General features: G+C 34.9%; 1 protein-coding gene across 32 annotated transcripts in view; it reads right to left on the reverse strand.

Moving 5' to 3' along the window:
- The window catches only part of ADGRL3 (adhesion G protein-coupled receptor L3), a 798,980-nt gene that overhangs the window by 156,347 nt on the left and 618,921 nt on the right, over nucleotides 1-23,712 (reverse strand). For 26 of the 32 annotated variants that reach the window (XM_070505775.1, XM_070505772.1, XM_070505777.1 and 23 more), the window contains 2 exons: nucleotides 15,547-15,732; nucleotides 12,519-12,557 (listed from right to left, as the gene is read on the reverse strand). In XM_070505775.1, coding sequence (XP_070361876.1) covers nucleotides 12,519-12,557; nucleotides 15,547-15,732 — 225 coding nt within the window. The remainder of the gene's footprint in view (nucleotides 1-12,518; nucleotides 12,558-15,546; nucleotides 15,733-23,712) is intronic. The other 6 variants (XM_070505758.1, XM_070505757.1, XM_070505759.1 and 3 more) reach the window with 1 other exon arrangement.

Here is a 23,712-nt window from a genome sequence, read left to right on the forward strand (position 1 = left end):
CTAGAGAAGCCTTGTAGGAGAGGAAAAATCTTTCCTCTACCCTCTTAGACTCTGTGACTGGGCCTGAGAATTAAACGGACATGAAATAGATTTACAGGAGAAAAGCATACAAATTTTATTTTTATGTCCACACAGGATCCTTCATAGAAAAAATGAAGACCCGAAGAAGTAGTTAGGACTGAGAGCTTAAATACTTTTTTATACAAAGAACAATAAATTTGTGAAGAAGTGAAAAGATAAAGGAAAGGGTTTTAAGCTTCTAGGGGAAGTAAATTGTGGGAAAATGACTAGGAAATAGACAGGAAACTAATGGAAGATAAGGGTTATTTTAGTATGTTTGTTTGTACAGATCCATTTTGGCTTTCACTCCCAGTCTCTGGTGATAAGAATGCTCTTCTCTTCTGGTACATGGGAATTTTTATGATCTGCTTTTAGGTAGAAAGGGGGAGATCAGAGAGCCCTTCCTCTTCTGCTGTTTCTCAATTGCCTTCAGCTCAAAATAATCAATGTGCCAAAGTGGCATATTTTGGAGTGGTATGTTCTTAACCCTTCAGCCTGCAGCTTCCTCATATATCTGTTCTTGACATATAGGTTTAGGCATCATAAATTTAAGTACGCTCATTGAAACCATTGATACATCTGACATCACTGAGATAAAGTGACTAGAGGGAGAATTGATGGCCCAGAAACACTAACAACAGAGGAGAAAATGTAGAAAGGATAGTTCACAACTGAGATGAAGAAAAAGTAGCCAGAAAAATGTGGTATCACAGAAGTCAAGGGAAAAGGGTTTCCATCAGTTTCAAAATAAACTCAATCATAAAGTATACAAAAAGTCCTTCTTCTTGAAATAACAGTAATAACTCTAGATTTTTGCAGGGAGAGTGACTGGTAGAATGGTTGTAAAACAGAAAAACCACAGAGAAGCTGCTTTTGAGGGACAATCAGTTCATTCTGTGTATCTTTGAAGTAGGACATTCATTCATTCAATAAATAGTCCTTGAACATTTAATATGTGCCAACACTGTTCCAGACTGTTGGGATACATCTTAAACAAAGCAGAGAAAAAAAAATCCTAGAACCGAACATTCTGGCAAGGAGGAAAATAAAATACATATATTTAAAAGGAGCTAAGTACCATGTAATAAAATAAAATAAAAGGAAAATAGGCATGATAGGGAGATGTAGAGTCAGGGAGAGGGGTGGGGAGAGGGCGGCTTGTGATTATATGGTCCAGGTAGGCCTCATCGGAAAGGTAACAATTCAAGAAAGACAAAGTCATTGAGGGAGTTAGCCTGCAGCTATTTGGAGGATATTCCAATCAGAGGGAACAACCAGAATAAAAGTCCTCAGGTGGGAACATGCTTTGATGTTCAAAACCTTAGGGAGGCCTATTTGGAGCAAACCGAAAGAAAACAGTGGGGGTGGGGCTGAACCACATCCACTGAGTAGGTGAAGACTGCATGTAAAACTAGTTTGCGGGTGAAGATTAGGAGTTCAGTTATGGATGTGGAAGGTTTGAGGTGTCTATTACACAACAAAGTGAAGATGTCAGAAGTTAGCTTGAAAATTAATTTTGGAGTTCAGGAGAGTGGTCTGTGATAGAGACAACATTTGTGACTCATAGGCATATAGGTGGTATCTAAATCAATGATATCACCAAGGAGTGACTGTACAAAGAGACAACAAGGAGACTAAGTATTGAGTTAGGGAGCCCTCTAATCTCAAGGGTAAGAGGAGGAACCAGCAAAAGGAGACTGGAAAGAAGCATTAAGTAGGAGGAAAATCAAGAGAATGAGTTGTCCTGATGAGTGTATCAAAGAAGAGGGAGTGATCGACTGTGTCAGATGTTTCCGGTTGGTCAGGTAAGAGGGATTGACAACTGACCATTGGGTTTAGCAGGATGAAGTGATTAACGACATCATTAATGTCCAGTCGCAGTAAAGTGGTGGGGGCAAAAGGCCGAAGAGGTGAATTTAAGAGAGAAAGGGAGAAGAGGGATTGGCGAAAGTGAATGTGGACAAGTGTTTTGAGGATTTCTAGCACAGTGGACACACAAGTAAGCAACTGGAAACATGGGAAATATTTAGAGGTCACTTTGTATGTGAATTTAAAAGGTCCTGAGGATACAGAAATAAAAGTGGCACTGTTCCTTCCCAAGGAGCTCAGAGATAGAAAAAGTGAACAGATATGAAAATACAACTTGATAATTGCTGCAATAAGAGGAAAAGTGAGAGTGTTATAAGTTTACATAAGAGGGCATTTATCCAGACTAAGTGGGACAAAGAATGCTTCCTTAGAGTAACTGACACATAAAGTGGGTGTAGACAAGAAATCAAAGAACTGAGATGAAAGGACGGAGAAACGAGAACAAATCCAGAAGTAATCTAAGCAGAAGGTACTGTGACTACAGAGAAAGGAACTTCAAGGACTTAGATGGTTTGGGAGTGCAGAATCCAAGGATACGTGAGGGACCCGTTCAAGGTGTGGGAAATTAGCAAGAGGAGTCAAATTTTCAAGCACTGTAGTCCAAAAATGGAAATTTTTTGTTAAGAGAGTAAGGAACAGTCTTTGAGTAGGGTCAAGTCATGATTAGATTTGCATTTTTAAAACATCATTCCATAGTAAGGAGAATGGATTAACAGACGAATTTCTAAATGTGTAAAGCGGTTGGTTAATGTTTTCTGAGAATCACATAAAAGTGATACCGGAAGCTGTAAGAATGGACAGCTAACAGAAAACTAAGTTTGCAACCAAAAACATCTTGCAAAAATATAATGTCAATGGCATTCAGAATCTTGACTCCTTTCCATAGCTTTCCTAGCCCTGTATTCTCCTTCAATCCATTACTTCAGGCATAGTGGCCTTCTTTCTATTTCCAGAGCTCACCAATCAGTCCTCACTTGATCATCTTTGCTCGGAGTGACCTCTGATCTTGGAATCCTTTTTCTCCACATAGGCACATGGCTGATCTCATATTGCCAGGGCTCACTGTCACCTGCCAAGTCTTCCCTGACACAGATAATCTACAGTAACCAAGCAGTCACTTTTACCCACGTGACTGTTTTAATTCTTTGCACACTATTTCTTTTGTTATTTTATTTTATTATTTTGATTGATCTACTATTTCCTTGCCAAACTTCAGTCTGCTAAACTAGGATGTGAGCTCCACAAGAGCAGAAATCCTGTCTGTCTTTACTCCTGAATTGCTGCATGTGGAACAGTGTCTGAAACACAAGAGCTCAACAAATATTGTCTAGGTGAGGGAATGAATGAATAATTCTATGCCAGGATTAAACTATATGGTTAATTATTTTTTTAAATGGAAAATATATTTTCCTGACATTAAAAAGGACAAGGTTGTAGGAAAGTCTGAAAAACTGTTAGAGTCTACAGCAGCCTAAGACATGACGATTACATGCAATATGATATCCTGGGTAGGATCCTGAAGCAGAAAAAGGACAGTGGTAAAAGTTAAGGAAATATGAAGAAACTATGCACCTTAGGTAATAATAACATATTAACATTGGTCTGTCAATTGTAATAAATGTACCATACTAATGTAAGATATTAATAATAGAGGAAACTGTGTGTAGGGGGGATATATAGGGACTGTATTATCTAATCAATTTTTCTGGAAATCTAAAATTGTTCCAAAAGTAGTGTCTATTACTAAAACAGTTAAAAAGTATATGCTTATAAACAGTTAAAAAAATACAGAAATATATAAATTAAAACCTGAAAGTGTATTCAGTGAACAACACTCATCTCACCCAAAAAGACTCACTTTTGACAAGTTGTTGTAGATCCCTCCAGATCGGTAAATATTTCTACATACACACAAACAAATGTGATCACTATAATAATGCTATCATTTGTTGGTTTTTGCTTGCTTGTTTGCTTTGACTTCATAATATATCACATCCATCTTTCTAAGTCAATACAAGATCTACCCCATTCTTTCTGTGGCTTAAGAGTATTCCACTATTTGGTGCAGCAATTTAGTCAACTGGTTTCCTACTGATGAAGAGGTAAGTTGCTTTGCTGATATAAACTATGATATGAGTCTACCTTGTGATTATCTCTACCCATTTTCTTTGTTTCGATGGCAGAATGCTACCCCAATGCGTGGGTCTGCCACATGCTACTTCCAAAGTCCTTACTCTAGGTAAGGTGAACAAGACTTTTGGGATTGAATGACAAGATTTATAAAGAAACATTATAATAAAGTGGATGTGAGTAAAAACAGTTTTCTCTGTAGGTACTTAAGAGGCTGATAACAGTGATCGCTCTGAGGAAGGAGGAGTGAATGACTGGAGAGAGAGGTGAGGGGCAGGGTTGCACTCCATAACTCCAAGGGGCACCATTCAAATAGATCGCAAAGTCAGTGTCATGCTCGAGAGTGAGGAATGCAACGGCCCAGGTGGGAAGGAGACATACTTATTACTCTATCTTTTGAATTTTAAACCGTGTGCCTACATTAGCTGTTCAAAAATTACTTAAAAAGAAGAAAATGCCATCTGAGAATGATTTGAATAACTTTTTCTTTTTAAGAAAATGATTGCTCAAAGAACAATAATTAACAGAAGAATCTGAAGAACATTCAAATCTGTGCTTAGGGATCAAAAGTAACCCTCATATTGTCATAAATCTGTAATAGGTTATTACGTCAAAATTGGATGAAAATATCAACATGTATCATTAAACAAGAAAAAAAAGCATTTTGGGTTGCATCTAAGAATGCTAGTTGCTCAATAACTTTCTTGCCTTAGACGCAGAATCATCAGATGCTATGCCCAGCTGCAAAGCTATATCTATTAATGCAGTCTTCAGCTATACAAATTGAGTAGCCCATGAGATATGGTCAGAAGTAGTTGGGTGAGACTTCTGGAAAGTTCTAAAAGAGATGAATCTTTTAGTCAGTTATCCTCCTTCTTCCTGTTTAGAGATTAGCATGAAGTGATTATTGGAACCTAAGTAGCTATCTTGTCATTTTGAAAATGGAAGCCCATGTCCTAAAGATAATAGAGCAGAAAAACAGATGAAGCCTTGGTCTCTGATGTGGAGTTTTCATGCTAATCCAAGACTGCCTTGTCTGCATTTCTTTTTTATGTGCAAGAATAAAACACTCGTTTAAGTTCCCATAGTTTAGTTTCTGTTACTATTAGCTGTACAAAATTCATACAGTAGATAAGAGAAAATAGAAAAATTATAACTCTATTGGGAACATTCTAAAAAATCATTTGTTTGGTTCCAAGCCAGCAGGCGACTACTTTACTGCAAATTACACTGTAAAATTTCCATTTCTTTTCTGACCTGTACCAGATAGTTTTAGAAAGTAGGATCTTAAATCTGTAATGCTATTTTTAATATCTTTTTCCTCTGGCTAGCGATGTGATCATAAAGCTGTTAAAGAAATAGCAGAGTAAACTGATGTGTATTCTCTTGTGTTTGCATGGAAATAATATCTATTTATAGTCTATATATTTAAAACTTTTCTGAAGGTAAACACATGTTCAGAAAGCAATGATGCATTAGAATGGACTTTAAATAAACAATTTTAACATAAATTATCAGAAAATTATAAGAGAAAAGAGAATATAACTTGAAGAGAAGTGAGAAAATACTTTTGTTTTAGATGGAAGCATTTTATTTAAAAACAGAGGGCTTTTTTTTTTTTTTCACCCTCATTGGAATTACTTCCTGAAGCATTCACAAACCATGTATATACAAACAGCAGCTGGAACATTTGTTTATTTATAGGAAATGTGCAAAACGGAAGAGTCAGAAATGACCTTGTAAAGCAGCCATCTCTGCCTGACCTGACACATTCACCACAGGAATTTTGAGACATTCCCAGAATGTTCTTTGCATGTCAAAGCAGGGTCTCCATTATCAACATCTGCCAATGTCCTTTGGAGGTTTTTGAGTTATTATATTTATGAATGGACTTGGCCAAGCTCTTAACTAATATCTATATACTTTACGCTGCCTATCTTACATATGGTTTTACTGTCTTTTGATTCAACGATTGCTTTATGACAGCATTTAATGACTACAACTTATAGGAGAGAATTCTGATAACTTCTTTATCTACAGAAAACTACTCTAGTTTTGTAGATGGAAGTCACTTTCTTTGATCTCAACATCTTTTAGCAATAGGTTCAGGGCACCAGAAAGACGCAGGGTGCAGATTTATATTTTCTCTCTTACTGACACAAATCAAGTACAGATTTATCAAGCTGTGAAATATATTAAGTTCACAGGACTTTAACAAAGGGTTACCAAACCTCAAGAACCTGCTGTGATTCAAACTACTTTCAGATGTCCTTTTAATTATATTAAATGAAAGTTTGGGCTGGCTTTGATGCTTATGGCCAAACATTGAAATCTCTTGAAAGAGCTGCTAAAAGTACTCCCTGTTGCTGTAGTTAATATACTACATTGTCTGTACACTGCTAGCCAATTTATTCTAGCCACTTTAACAAGGATATCCAGCCTGACAGGCCCCACAGAATAGTATCACAAGTCAAGCAAAGCACAAATCATTAGAGGACTCTGAAAGTTGTTTGACATGCACCACGGAGCTCTTTGTCACACAGCCAATTAAGTGACCAAACAAGGAACTTGAAAATACTCATTAATTGTTTCCCAGCAATATAAATGAAGGTTAGAATCCTTCTTGTCATATGCACCAAAGGCACACAAGTAAAACTGGCATAATTCAATTTGCACTTTGTCAAAGGTGCAAGTAGCAACTTTGGTTCACAGAAAGTCTGCTCGAAAAGCAAAAAAAGGAAAGGAATAGGTAAAAATGTTTAGATAGCACATAGAATAATATAGATATTTGGGTTATGGAATTTTTAAAATTAATCAAAAGTTGACACTACTTTTATCCTTGAAAAGCCTTATCAGCATTTCTGAGCAGATTCAGCAGCACTTGATATCATTTCCTCCTCTGTGAAACAAGAACTTGAGTTGACTCCTGGATGCCATACTTTCCAAGTCCTCCCCCTTCCTTAAGGCTGCTCTTTAGTCTCTAGTGCTGGTTTCTCTTCCTCTCCCTGATCTCTTCCTAGGACTGTACCCTGGGGCTCCATCCTAGATTCTTTTCACTTCTCTCTCTACACTCATTCCCTTGATAAATTCATTTAGTATATTGGCTGTAAATGCCACTCTAAGTGAAACATTACCAAATGATTATTTCTAGCCTGACCTCTCAGCTGAACTTCAAACTTGTATATCTGACTGCATATGAAACATCTATATTGCATATCTAATTGGAATCTCAAACTTAACATGCCCCAAAGTGAAGTTCTTTTTGTGCCCCTCCCAAATTGGTCACAGATAGATCATCTCAATAAATAGTGACTTCATCCTTCCAGTTGCTCAGGCAAAACACTTTCTGTCATTTCAACTCCTCTCTTTCTTTGACACTTCACATACAATCCCTTAGCAAATCCTGTTTGTTCCACTTAAAAAACAAATCCTGAACCTGAATAATTATCTCAGCATCCCACACTCATATTCTATTCTAAGTGATTGTTATTGCCCAATTGGTCACCCTGTTTCAGCCCTTAGTTTTCCTGCTATAATCTATTCTCCACATTTAAAACACATCAGGTCATGTCATCCCTTGGCTTAGCAACTGACAGCGGTTTACTGTGTCTTTCTGAATAAAAGCTGGAGTCCTTACAATGGCTTATCAGATCTGGGCCCTTGCCACTCCACAGATTCATGCCCTATTACCTTCCTCTTTCAGTGTGCTGCAGTTGCACTGGCCTCCTGGCACACCAGAGGCTTATTTCCACCTCAGAAACTTTCTGTCTCTCTGCTAGAATGCTTTCTCCAGCATATCTACATAGTTCACTCTTTCACTTCATTCAGAATTTTGCTCAAATATCACCTCACTGATGTATTTCTTGCTTTCTTTTTCTTAGCATTTATCATCATCTCCTATACCATATATTTCACATGTGTAGTGTATTGTTTATATTCTGCCACTAGAAATTTCAACCTAGGAGACAGAGAAGAGTTCTTGCCTGTTATATGCACTGCTTGATTTCCAGTGCTGATAAGGTTACTGGGCACATACTCAACTATTAACTCTTGGATGTTTTTGTTAATTACTATGTGATGTTTTTCCAGTCGAAGACAGAAACTGTTTTTGCACTGCTGGTACCAAGGATGGAGATTTCTACCGGATAATTAAGGCAAAGCAAGCAAACAAACAAAATAAATAAATAAAATGAGAAAATTATAATTCAAAATTGAAATAAATAGAGGGCTTGGTGCAAATACTTTGTAAGCTTTAAAGAACACATAGACCACCTGCCTTTCAAAACAAAAAAGAGGAAGAAATAAAGGAAGAAAGGAAGGAAGGAAAGAAAGAAGGAAGGAATGAAGAACGAAAGAAGGACACCAGGAGCGTGTGTGTGTTTTAATTTGCATCTACCTATCAATTTTTTTAATCAGTTCTCAACCTGACTATGCAGGTAACAGCATATTCCAAAGAACAACTCAAAAAATTCACATCAATAACTATATGTATTTATATTTCTCATTATATTTCTACTGCAGACTCTCTAGGGAGTACATGCCACCTCTGAGATTTGGAGGACAAAAGAAACTGCTGATAAAAATGAAAATATATTTCTTAACTAGGAAAATGTCTTGCATTTAAAGCAGTAAAAAAATGAATGTCAGTAATTCTTAATACTTCCTGCTAAAGAAGAGAATAATGCTAACAAACATTACTATTTAAAAGATGAGAACTTGGGGTTGAAAAATGAGAAAAACAAGTAAATCTAAGTTCTGGTTACATTTATAGAACATGAAGGCAGTTGTTCTTAGGCTGTTTATTTAAGATGTACTCTACTCCCAAATTCTCATGAAAACCACAGACCTCTCTTTGGAGCTATGTAATTTCTTACTGATTCATGGATTACACTCCCAAGCTTTCCTCTGCCCCCATTCCATGACTAGACTTAAGGAGTTCTGCAATTCACATGCACTACGATGGGTGTAATCAAAAAGACAGGAAATAGCAAGTGTTCTGAGGTTGTGATGACAGTGAAATCCTCATATATTGCTGATGGAAATATAAAATGGTGCAGCCACTTTGAAAAACAGTTTGACAGTTCCTCCTTTAACATAGAGTTATCACATTGTCTACTTGTTTTTTTCTTCTCTCCATATAATTTTTTAATCATAATCTCCTCTGAAAACAAAAGGACCCCAAAGCCAATTATGTTTGTATTCGACCTTAATAGAGCAGTACAAAATAATTACCATACAGCCATTTGAACTCGGTCTCAAACAAAAAGAAAAAGGAAAAAAAAAACTGTTTTACTCTCTATCATCCCTGAAATACAGTACAATAAATCAATAAATATAAACCAAGTGATATCCTGTGACTCCTAAAACCAAATAATGACATCAGTGCTGCAACAGCAGTATCTCAGGGATTGAGAGCATGAGCTTCTGAGTCAAGAAGATCTAGCTTTCAATGCAGGACTCTCTCAATCATTATTGTATGACCTTGTGAAAGTCATTTAATCCTCTCTGGGCCTCATTTTCTCCACTTTAAGTTGAGAATAGCAATAATTATATCATAGGATTGTGGTGAATATTAAATTAAAATGTACGTAAAATGCTCTGCACAGTGATGGCCACATAACTAGTGCCTAATAAATGTAGATATTCTTAATGATAAATCATTGTTGGGGTTGAAGAAACATTGAATGTATGTCAGAAGAGCAGCATTAATGCCATTGGTGCTAGTTGTGTGACCTTAGGCCAGTCATTACATCTCTCTAGATCTCAGCTAATTCATCTTCATCTCTAAGGTCCCTTCTGGTAATATTATATCATAGTAGATGTTTAATATGCATATGTAATACAGGCCTTACTTGTCTTCTGTGGTATAAAACTTAAAACTCTCTTGTTAAGTGAAGGTATGTTTTATGCCCAAGATAGGTCAATGATATTTTTCACTATAACTCATGTCAATTTCTAACTTTTGGTAGTCAAGGAGGATTTAAGAGTAATCTACAATTACAAGTAAATAAAGAAAAATAAAATATGTTGGGCCCCAATTTTTTGTTTTGGTTAAAATTCTTGAGGCACAAGCACAGTGAGTTTTAGGAGATTCACACATTATTTAAAAAAGCAAAGCATCCACATTTTAATAGTTTACCTACCGATCAGCTATCATAGCTGACAGCTGACAGTCCAGATTTCACTGTGCTTTTTTTTTGTAAAAGGGAGGAAGCAAGAAGAAGTAAAAGATGGATTTAGGTAATTTATAAAATAAACACCGAACCTCTAAATACTTAAAAGCTAAATGGATTTAGATGGTCAAAATCAACCTAGAAGAATCATTGCTTTTGTCCATGGAAGGGCCATTTTTTGTTTTTTAAGAATCTCATGATGACTAAACAATTATCTTTTTCCAAATTTAATGCGTAAAGCATTTCAAGTGTATTTCATATCTATTTCATAGATAGCTCAGAAAATGCTCTGAACATAGAAACAACAGGGAACCAAAACAAGTCTTTAAAATTCAAATAGACTAAAGTTTAAAGTATTATTCACTCTAGAATTTCATAGAATAGTGATCCACATTAAAATGAACAGAAGTAATGCTGTGTATTAGTGATCAGAGCATTTCCCCTTCACCAATATTCTGTTTGCATTTGGTCTTATCAGATGTTTAGTCAAGAGCTGAAACATTTTTTCATAGCCAGCCCATTATAACACCAGGAAATCAGCCATTGAATAAACTGTGCTATTAGTTTTCCATCAGAGAGTCATGTTTGAATGACCATGCATTTCATAGATTTAAATACCGAAAGGCTAATTATCTCCAAGGTCCCATTAAAGGGACAGCATAGATTGCAATCAAAAACAATCCTAATATTGCTCAAAAATGATCTTTGGCTTTCAGTGCTGAAGAATACCTCAATTTCTCTACTTATTGCACACACTAAGAGTATACGATATATATATATATATATATATATATATATATCTCTCCCAAAGCAATTTCTTTCCTAAAACCTTAGAAAAATCAACCTGAACAGTTTCTTATGCATTTTATAAAGTAAAATTCAAATTAAAAGCTTATCTTCCTAACATCTGTTCAACGTTCAAATTATTATTTCCTTTTAAATGATTGTCTCACAAAATGCCCTGATTGTGAATAAACTGATAAGGTTTAGTTTCTGGACTGCTGATCTGAGAACCAGTAACTTGGTTCTTGAGGGCATCTCTCTTTATAAACGCTTTCTTCTTTAAAAATGCTGTGATATATTTACATAAAGAATAAAGTTTACAGTCACACAATTTCATATTTTTCCTTCCTTCCCGTATGCCCGTGAAGGGGAGGAATATGCCGCCCCAAAATGTGCCACTTTGGCATGTGGATTATTTTGAGCTGAAGGCAATCAAGATTCAGCAACTCAGGGAAAGCTTTTTACCTCTCCTTTAACTGCCTAAAAGAATTTAGATAGGGGGCCTGTACTAGAAAGAGCTATTACCAGAGATACGTTTTTCATCTGAAAGACTTATCAATATGGCAGGGTAAACATCTGATTATCAAACATCTGCTCTTCTTATCATCCTGTGAATTTCCCTGTTCTCCGTTGAAGCCCCGGGGCCGTATTCCATTCCTTAGCTCAGGATGGCACAGAAGCCTCAATTGCCTGATTGACTTTGAGTCTCATATCTTTGTGGGGTTCTCATACATACGTAATCAAATTTATTTTTGTTCTGTTAATCTGTCTCATGTCAATTTAACTATTAGACCAGCCAAAGAACATAGAAGGGAAGAAGGGAAGATTTTCTACCTCTAAATTGCCTTCCTGCCTTCCTTCCCTTCTTGTAAAAAGAACTATAAAGCTTGTTTCCGGGATTCTTTTTCTCACAGAAACCTTAAACACAGGGACGGATTTTAACATATTTAGAAACAAGTTGTAACATGTTACCTGCAGAAAAATTACATTTACATTGGGATTAACATATTTATAATGGGTAAGAAAGTAAGATAGTCACAGCGTGTGTTGAACATTTGGGTACAGAGGCATGATATTCCAAGTATCCTGGACCATTCATTTTCTTATATGACTTTGATTGAGTGTCATTTCTGAATGACTTGCTACTCAAATATTAGCTGGCCCAATATATTAATGAAATGTTTTTATACACACCTCTATGAAGAAATTAGAGTTTTATATATTACACCCAACTCACCTTTTAGTGATGATCAAAATTCTCATATGCCAAGTTGCACCTCCTTGTTAGTCTGTGTTCCTTTTTGTACGACAGAGCGTTGGCACTGCCAAATTTCTTTTAAGCACATACCCTTTCACGTGTCTTTCCCTTCCCACCCTCCATGCCCTCTGAAATTCCTTTAGTTCAACAGGGTACATCATCATTTTTTATCAGATGCTCATACATGGTATTACCAAAAGAGACAATTCAACAACTTAACACATTTATAAAAACGCAGAAAGTACCTGGACATAGGCTCTGCAAGAGCGCTCTCTTTTCTGAAGCTGAATCCATTAAGACAGCAGATTAAACACAGAATAGAAAAAACAAGTTAGTGACAGGAGAAAACAAGAAAAATAAAAGAACACATCTACACAAACACCTTATTTTGTTGTGCACTACTTTCTAGAAGAGAATAAGCTAAGCAGCAGCAAAATGGAAGCAATGACTTGAAAAATAGTAACCAACACCCTTTCAGAACAACCCAGGTGAAAACTGGATGGTACAAAGCTGTTAACGATGGAAAGAAATCTTGGAATAAATTTAGTAGAAATTAGTAAAAATCAATATATTTCATTCTTTTGACATGAATCATTTCACATGAGGTTAGTTATTAATTCATGGGCCACAAATGAACACATATGAAGTTAAGTAAATTATGTCAAAAATCGGAACCCATTTTTCAGATAGTATGTTGTCTGTGGTTTACAGATTATATACATGGTTAATATGCACCACAAACCATTTGTTCACACATAAAAATTTCTGTTTGTTCAGAAAATAGAAATGCTCATTCGTCGTGACTATTTGATTCTAAGGGAGAAATACTAAGAGATAAGTAACTTTTAATTAAAAGAACGTGATCAAGCTCCTAGTTTAATCACTGTTTTTATTTCTTGAAGAATTTCTGTTGACAGTTTTGACCAAAAAATTTATACATTTCAGAAATGTCCGTGAGATAAGAAGCCATTTTTGTTTGTTTATTTGGTTGCATACAAAGTGATGTTTTTCTGGGCAAAAGATTAACAGCAACTTATATTCAGTTCCAAACATTTTTTCCTGTGATAAAATGAATAATTAATAAGTTTATTTGCCCTATTTAAATAAATGACCCCAAATTTTATAAAATAGATTGCCGTTTTCCTCCTCCACCCCATTTTTTTCCCTCAGTATCCTTGATTGTTGAAGGAGAAAATTACCCAGTTTTAAGAAGCAATTACTGTGATGCTTTTTGTGTGCCTAATATTCTCCCAACTTTATTTCATGCATTCTTCAATAAGCATAGAGTGGTTACTCCTCTAAAGAATTAAGTGAGGAATGAATGCAAGTAAATTGCCAGCGCTGTCATTTGGATCACTGACTCGCATCTTGGTTTTGCAGGACGCTAAACCCTCCAGAATTTCAATGTGGAGTGCAATTGATTTGTATCAAGTTGACTTTGCAAATCTGATGGGTTATAACTGCTTCAGGGAACAGTGGGAACCACAGGAAATGAGAGCAAGCCAGCAAGCATGTGAATAACCTTTGCCCTCCCATCTCCTTACCCCATCATGCAAATTAACATATGACAAACCACATTATATAAACAATTGAAAAGAGCCAAATAGGAAACAAAAGAGAGCATTAAAAAGCTTCACAAATGGAAATTTGCCCATTATGTAGTTATTTGATATTCAGAGTAGGCAAGCTGATTAGCTGTAGCCAGTTAGAATGTGACATTAATTGCCAGCTTTACCTGATATTGTCAGACATCAACACCATTTTTAAATAAAGATACAAAGTATTGCTATAACAAGTACTGTTATGGATATGTAACATTAATAGAAATTACTACCTCCAGTACATTATGATAACAATAGCTGGCAGCAATGTTCATTAATAGCATCGAGTCAGTCTGGCTAATAACACATTAAAATCACAGCATGCCCAGATTACGTAGGCAGCTCTATGGATCATATTCTATCAGGAGCTTGGTTGTGATTTTATAAGTGGTATAAGTGTCAAAAATAACTCCTTTATGCTCAGCATGAAAAAAACTTTAATAATAATTTATATCTAATAGATAAAACAGAATCTATTTTCTGAGGATGAAATTTCAGGAAAACCTGTATTTGCCAGATAAAAAACATCTGGCTTTTCCATGTGGAATCATCATTATTTAAAAAATTTCTTCCATCTTGATAAGTGAGACCCTCAGTCTAATAAGACAGAAAAGAATCAACATATTAAAGACCACTCTGCAGGGTCATTTTTTCATTCTAAAGGAAAATGTTCATTTAGTGAGTTCCATAGAGGACACTAGTGTCTCTTGATTTTTTAAGTAGTGAGACTATCATTGATACCCAAGGCCTTAAAATTCAGTTTTAATAACTCATCATTTCTACTACACAAATACCAAACAGGGAACACACGTTATCTGACGGTAGCAATTCTAATATCTTTTCACCATGGGGTTAATTCACCATGTGATATTTTGTTACATAAATAAACCATATTCCTTATCAGTATTTAAAATATATTTTATATATTTATGTAAACAAAATGCTTTATAGAATATAGGTTAAATACAATACACATATAAAATGCTTATATATGTGTATTAATGTTTATAAATATATGTTGTATAAGTATAAATAAAAATACACAAAATGCACCTCCCCTGAAGATTAAAAAATGAATTATTTTCATTATTTACAATTCAAATGTGCTGAAATACACTTAAACCTTTTAAGTTTTAATGATAGTGATGCAAAATCTGAGTAATTAAAAAATCAAAAGCAAACAAAAATGAAAACTTAATTACTTGCCCCATGAGTTTTTAAATGTAACATTGATTAGGTTAAATTATTTCATTTTTAAAATATCTATAATGGATTACTAATATCTTTTCTCATTGTTGCTAAATTTCTAAATTTCTAATTATTGATATCACATTTGTTTTATTGTTAATTAACTTAACATAAGGGTTTTAAAGAAAAAAAGAAACAAGTTGCAGTTATCCGTATTAACTGTCAAATTTAGCATGCAAAACAGAGTAACTACTATGAAAAATAGAACTGTAAATTCAAAATATACATGGAGAGATTATCGTTGATTGTTTCTTTAGGTTGAAAGACAAACAGGGCCACTATTATAATGAAATAGTGAAGTGAACTGAATATAACTAGTGATTCTCTTGAGAATAATCTGATTCTATAGAAAAAGAGAAGTCAATCAGGGAAGTCTCACTGATTTTACTACAACTTTAAAGATACATATACCTGAGGGCCTTACCTTGTTCAAACTGCGTGCAGCACTATCTTTTCCACCTGGGGTCAAGTTCCGGAGTTGTACATCTAGGAGGCCTACCAGCTGATCCATGGCACGGACTGAGTAGGTGATATCTCCAGCATTCAAATGATTTCTTGTCTGTTCAGCCAGCTCTCTCGCGATGTTGGCAGCTGTCTCTCCAGATTTCAACTGCCATTTTGAAAACAAAATAAAAAAGAAAGAGATCTTAAATAAGTAATTTTACTGGTCTCTTTGGACAATTGTCTTTGCATGTAAGTTATAATCATTGAGGCAAGAAATAGTTATTAAACTCCATCTTCACTTGGAATACATTCCCCAAGTTTCCCAGTTAATTCATCTTTTTCTTCAGTATCTGACTCAAAATTCATGTCCTTAGGAAGCTCCTCCTGAGGGCACTTCTACAGATTTTTCTCACCTTAATTATCCATTTGGGTGGTTAAGTCTAAGGTTTGCCCTAAGATTTTCTCTATAAGTTTCTAAATTGGATGTTGATGAGTGCACACTGTGAACTCCCAACCATGTTCCAAGTTCTCAGAGGCAAGTGTAAATTTTCCATGCTGCCTAATTTAGTACTTAGTTCACAATGAAGACTCATTAGCTGCAAAACTCTGCAAAAATCTTCATCCCAAATAAAACCTCTTCTTTTCAAGAGTGGTCTTCATCTTCTTACTAAGAGATTTTGCTCCCAACACATTGGGTAGCAAGCTATTCCTTAGTTTCCAGGCTTTTCCTTTTCTGAAACTACATGCTGATTTTAAGCATATTCTACAAGAATATATCAAATTGTCAACACTCCAAAGACGTTAAAAGAGATAAAAACTAATACTCCATAATCACTTGAACAAATTTAGTAGTTGTGGTAATAAAAAGATAGGAATATATATTAGTTTGTAAGACAGGCATAGGAAACTTAAAAAAACAAATAAATACCTATAAGTGTAATTTCCCAAGTTGTTATGTTCTTTTAATTAGTTTTTTAATTAATTTGTTAATTAAATTTAATTTTTTAAATTTTAATTTAATTTTTTAAATTTTAATTTTAATTTTTTAATTAAATTTAATTTTTTAATTAATTTTTAACTTGAACTAAATTAAATTTCAAGTTAATAAACCAAAATAAGATTATAACACATTTACACAATTTAGATACAAGCAAGCAATGGAAAAATGATGAATGTCTCTTCTTTTGCCTCTGTATATTCCCATTTCTCAGAGATTAAAGGTTTGATATGCATATTTCTAAACTGCCCTACTACTACTTAAATATATAACAATGTCATTATTTAGGAAATGTTTTTCTTTTCTTCTGTTTCCTTTTTTTAACACAGCCCAATATAAAATTTAGGATCACAAACAGAAAGGCCCTCTCTTTGTAAGGCTATCTCCTTAATGGGTATTCAGAAAACTACAAGGAGCGCGAATAAAACTTTCAAATAGGTCATTGCTTATCTACCCAGGGATACTTAATAAATGTTTGTAGCAAAACTGAATGTTAAAGAAACAAATGAATAAATTGGAGTGACTAGAACATCTAAATTATTAACAATCACATCCTCAAGCATATAGAAAACTCCTAATTCAAAAAGTAAAAGAAAAACTAGTAACATAAAGTGTTGTCAAGGATTTGTGGAAATGTGTATCACCATCGTACACTGCTACTGGGAGTGAATATTTGTACAGCCCCCATGTCGAGCAAATTTCTAGTGTCTGGTAAACTTTGAAATGTGAAGACTGTATAACCCAGAGATTTCTAGTATCACTATCAACCATAAGAAATAATCCTATAGATATAAAAAAGAAATGTTCATTTTGTTTTTTTATAATAAAAAACAAAATGGGTTATGATTGTAGAAAATTGCTCATGTATATAAATACCATGGAATATTATACAACAGTTTAAGAGTATGAAGGAGAACAATATTGTTAACATCAATCTTCACGATGTACTGTTGAGTTAAAACAAATGCAAGTATAAAACATTATTTATATATATGCTAATATATTTTAGCATGCTATTTGTGAAACAAATACACAACACTAGTAGCATATAAATATGCTTCTTATAAAAAATATTATATAAAATATTTCATGTGTTTATATATGTATATATATTTAAATACATAGATCAAAGTCTGAAAGATGAGAATCAAAAGAAAAATCTTTTTCTGTAATGTATATATTTTACAAGAAGAATATGTTAATGTATTACAAGAAGAGTATGTTAAAGTATTATTATATAGTTAATTGGTACTTTTTAGAAATCCTTAAAAAGGAAAACACCAGCACTAAGTTTAAAGAATTAGTAAAATATGGTCAGCCCTGCAGACTTAAGATATCTGTAAGACTAAATAGAATACAGTATAGGGCTCAAAGACAAGTATGTAACAAATTCAGTGTAGATCAAAGTAGTATTCACAGCCCACTAATGGATCACGAAAGTACTTTAAGTGGTCACAGAGTGACATAAATGTGATTATAATCCACACATTTTAATTTTTACATATAATTTAGGGCTACATACTACTAATCTAGTAAGTCAATTAACAATTTATAAAATTCAATATCCACTAATTAAATTAGTGAAATGCTAGTATTCACTAAGTGTTCAAATTCAGTATTCCATCAATAAGTCTGAACACCTGATACAATAGCTTGGTAACTTTGCGAAACTCTTACTGTGCACATGAATACCCAGATAGGTGGAATTCCTATAATTTCCCAAAGGGATATGGTTTGATCAAGGCACCATTGATAGTGTCTTGAACTGGTTGTAATTTTCCACCTATGCTATACTTACAATAATGAATATATTTGTAGAATTACTATTGTTTTACTTCATTAATTATTGTGTTCTTGTGTAATTGTTTTATTTTTATTGTTGTTATTATTATTATATATTGTTTTCTTCTATTTCTTTATTACCATTAGTACTTTTCTATGATAAAATGTCAGGGCAGATGGACCTCTGGAATCTTTTGATTCACTTAAATGGGCCATGTTGAAAAAAGTTTGAGATTACTGAACTAGACAATACAATTTTTTTGATCAACATTATCTTCAGTAGTCAGGATGCAAGTACTGACTTTCATTACATTTACCATGGAACATTTTTAAAAGGAAAATTATTTATGAAACAGAAAAAATAGGAAATAATAGCACTGGTATTTTCATACTGTAATTCCATTTCTGTTTTTTTTCTGTGCAGTTGTACAAGTATAGTCTTCAATATTTATTATTATAATATTGGGGTAGAACATGATAAGGTGGAAAAGAAAGCCTATGTAATTCCCTTATATAAAAATGGAAACTTTTTTTATGTACAGTAAAGAAAAAGTTGAAAATGTAGGTGACTAATAATCCAAAACATAAATGTTCTCAACATAAAAGAAAATGACACTGCCTATGACAATAGCAGAAAATGCAGTTTTGTCAAACAATGAGTCAAATATGAAAATCACTAGTGGATTATCTTAAAAATAGTAGTCACATTTTAGCATTCAAGAAGTGTTTATTTATGAGGAATAAATCTATTAATCCCACAAAAGAACTCCAAAACTTAACACTCCCCAACAAGAAAGTTGTAGGGAAAAAAACAAAGTACAAATAAATCATAAAAATGTTTACAATAAAAATATGAAAAGTATGTTTTTAAAGTAAAATAAAAATTGATACAACTAATTATTCATTCTGATCCTCTCTTCCTCTTAAAATTGAAGAAATCATAGTAAAAATCTTCCATTCATTCAATAACCATTCGGACACTATTTCCTGAGGTAATAAAGAGGAATGTCACACAGCTCTGGCACTCAGGAAGCTCACATTCTATCAGTCAGGATTAGGGGAGGAGAAGGGTATGTAAAGGCAGATAATACTAATTCAAGAATGCAATTGTAATAACAGAAATGTATATGAAATATTATGGGACTATAGCAAAGGGGTAATAAACACCTGCAAAAAGGGTGAGAAGCCAACAGAGGTAACAACTAAGTGAAGTTTTAAAAGATAAGTTGAGAGTGACCAGGTAAGATGGAATACTGGTGGGGAGAAAGCCAAGAGGATGCTACATAAAAACTAGAGTCTAGAATAACCATGGTTTGAGAAGACGGAGTACTGAAGTACAACAAAAAGAAAAAAAATACATTTTTTACCTTCAGAATTCAATATTGATATCTACATAGCATAAATTATGTATATATGTATTAAAAATATGTTATATCTAGTTTTTAAAAGATAGGATAACTATATCTATCTACCTATTTATCTAGCATTTCAACAAGTGTTTGATTAGTCTATACGTTCATTTGCTCTTCAAATTTGAATTTCTAAGCACTGTGCTAAAGTCTGGGGATACAATACTGAATAAAGTGGTTCCCAATGACAAGGGGCTTACATATTAGCAATGGAAAGCGTTGTTAAATTATCTGCACAATTACGTAATTTCAATTTTGTTGCATGCAATATGGAATCCCAGTTTAAGGGCCTTTGAACCTGGCGTATGAAGTTGGGGAGTAATTCGGAAATGCTTCTTTGAGGAAGAATGTTTAATCTAAGACGGAATGGAAAGGAAGGAATTAGGTTGGGATGAAGGTGGCGCCTCCAGGCAGAGAGCATAGCTCTCCAGAGGAAGGGGTATGGCGTCTCTGGGACAGCGCACAAAGGGCATAGTCACTGGACTTCAGGCAGCTGGAGAGGTGAGTGAGGAGCAGATGAAGTGGTCCCCCTTTGGAAGTCATGATGAAGATTTTGGGAATTGTGCTAAAAGCAAGGGAAGGCCTAACGTGTCTAAAAAGGAGTGGGCTGATCAGGATAGTATTTGAAATAAACTCAGGATTCCAGGGCTCATGAGTGAATAAAAGGAGCCCTGCTGTGAGGCTAGAGCAACAGCTGCTGTAGACTGGGGTGGTAGCAGCGAAGAAAAGTGAAAAGTGGCCTGACTTGTGAGGAATTCAGATGTACACAGACAGGCCTACTGTATGATTGGGTGGACGTGAGAGGGGAAGGAAAGAGAGGCACCAATAGTCATCCTCAGGTTTCTTGTTTATACAACTCAGCACTGGTACCATTAACAGGATTCTTTGATAGCCACTGTGACCCCAACGTTAATGGCTCAGTTCAAAGGTTGCCTTTCCATACCAGGTCTTCAGTGACCATATTCTTTCCAGTGGCATCTGGAAGCTACGCTACTGTCTTTTCGATCGCCAAATTTCTTTCTTTCATTGCAGTTCTCATGGACTAAAATTATCTTATTTCCATACAAAAATAAACACATCTCTTGAATCTGCCTCAAGTCTTCTGTGCAAAGAGAGAGGGTTGAAATAATATTATTCCACATATCCTAACTTACAGATCTCGTTAAAATGTCTATCTCTGACACCTCTTTTACTAAATTCTACCAAACTATTCCTCTGAAATAAGCACATGTACACTGAGAAATCATATGAGTTTTGTTAGGATTAGTAAATTAATGCCTGTATTGAAATGGTAGGCTTATATCTAGGACTTGAATAGGGGAGGGGAAAACCTGAGGCTTTAGTTAAGAGTAATAATTATGGCAGAGACGGATACTATTTACATTTCAAATTTTGACACAAGTAAAAACAATTTTCTTTGAAATAAGCTTTGACATCTTATGAGATTTATTACATGAAACATGAATCGGGTGCCAAAGCAATTTATGAAAGAGTTATTTATGGTGTTTAAGTATATAGCTACCATTTCTTTAAAAGATCTCCCAATTTTGCTACAGTCAAGTAGGTATATAAACAATAAAATACTTCTATCTTAGAATTGAAAGTGGGTTAAACAAGCCTGAAGTCTTGGAAACCCCATCAACCTCTGATAAAACTAAGACACAATTTACTTTCATTTCATATTAGATCTACAGTGATAAAAGAATGGAGAAATTAAAATCTAGGTGACAGGACTCAACCTAGTCTTCCAGGGCAAATAACTGACTTATTTTATAGTGTAAAATAGCAACAATATATCTAGATCGTCACATCTTTCTTTAGAAAATGCAGGAAGGACTTACTTATCTCAAAATCTGTCAATAGCTTGTGTACAAACAAAAGAAAAGACACTTCGGTTTGCTAGGAATAGAAAGATTATTTCCCGGTGACAAGTCAGGCATTTCTTTTCCATATAGTGGTTGGACCAAGTAATGAAGTAGGAAGCAGACCTCACTTTACATATAAATAAATATGGAAGCTGTTCAAAACTATTTTCACAGAATTTTAAATTGAAAAAGACTGGAGGGATCACAAAGTACAATAAACTCTTTAAAGGTATGCAAAATAGAAATTTTTTTTTGAAAATGTGAGTCTAAGAAAGAGATCAAGCTGAAGCCAGAGACTATGATTTTAGTAAGCAGATATTAAGAAAGATAAGAAAATAGGATATTTTGCTAAGTATGTTTGAGGAGGCAGAGCTCTGTATTACTTATTTTGTGGCTTTCAACAAAACTTGGAAATTTTTATTTTTATTTATTTATTTTTTGTGAGGAAGATTGGTCCTGAGCTAACATCTGTTGCCAATCTTCCTCTTTTCGCTTGAGGAAAATTGTCACTGAGCTAACATCTGTGCCAGTCTTCCTCTATTTTATGTGTGATGTGCTCACAGTGTGGCTTGATAAGCGGTGCTAGGTCTGCACCAGGGATCTGAACCTGCAAACCCCGAGCTGCTGAATCAGAGCACACGAACTTAACTACTATTTCACTGGGCTGGCCCCTGGAAATATTTTTAAAACATTAATTTGAAGACAGATATATCTATTTATAGCCAGCCCTGGTGGTCTAGTGGTTAAGATTCAGCATTCTCACCGCCAAGCCCTGAGTTCGTTTCCCAGTTAGGGAACTACGCCACCTGTCTGTCGGATGTCATAGTGTGTCATCAGCAAATTGCGTGTTGCTGTGATGCTGAAAGCTCTGCCACCAGTTTTCAAATACCAGCAGGGTCACCCATCCTGGACAGGTTTCTGTGGAGCTTTCAGTCTCAGACAGACTAGAAGACTGGCCACCCACTTCTAAAAAAATTGACCATGAAAACCCTATGAAGAGCAGTGGAACATTGTCTGATATGGTGCCTGAATGGGAGAGGATGGTGCAAAAACAGTGGGCAGGGTTCTGCTCTGCTGTCCACAGGCTCTCTAGGAGTGGGAGTCGACTCGATGGCACAAACAACAAAAAATATCTATCCATCTACCTTTCTATCCATCCATCTATTTATCTTGGTACCTACCTTTTCTTCCATCCATCCATCCATCCATCCATCCATCTATCTATCCATCCATCCATCCACCTGCCAATCACTCTCTTTCTCTCTCCCTCCCCTCCTTCCCTTCTATTGTTGCTGGGGTAAAGTTCCCCTTGTGTGCACCTTTTGCTTTCCCCTTCCTGTACAAATTACGCTTCTATTAAATCTCATCATTATGAGAGTATTCTGGTTATTTTGTGACAAACTTTTTTGTGATATTCTGACTTTGAAGGCGCACATATTCTCTAGTGAAATGTCCATGTGCTATTATTGCACAGAATTTAATCTGTAATTTCACCAGTATACAAATGGCCTGAATTCATTTGTGAGTCAGAAATCCTCAAAATTGTTTGTCTGTTTTCTCCCTCCTGGCCTGACTACAGGGGAATAAACATAACTCACTTCTTAAAGAAAGTGAAAATATAAAGTTTGCCTTTTCCAACTAAAGTAAACATCCTAATTCCTTTATTTGTGTATACTTGCTGTCTATAATGGTGCCTGACATACAGTGAGTGAATACTATTGATAATGAAATGAATGATCCTCCCCTTTGTATAGATGGGGAGACTGTGCTCCAGACATCTTCTTTCCTTTAAAACCTGCAGGAATTCCCCAGAGGCATTGTAAAGCCATAAAGGAGGTACCTCACACTCCAGGGTACATTCACCCACAAACTCCTGGGGAGGGGAAACTGAATACACTATTTAAGTGAAAGAATCACCTACTTTTTGGCATATGTATGTTGTTTTTTCACGTAAGCTTTCATTGGGGTTAAAAAGTGTTCCTTTACTTTAAAAGTCTGAAGTTCACAGAACTACAATGGGGGGAGGAGGGAAGGAATGAATCTTTAAAGATACCTATTTCACTTTAGTTTTTCAACATGGCATAAAATAATCC

The sequence above is a fragment of the Equus asinus genome, chromosome 3 (genome assembly GCF_041296235.1).
Source record: "Equus asinus isolate D_3611 breed Donkey chromosome 3, EquAss-T2T_v2, whole genome shotgun sequence".
Classification (NCBI taxonomy): domain Eukaryota; kingdom Metazoa; phylum Chordata; class Mammalia; order Perissodactyla; family Equidae; genus Equus; species Equus asinus.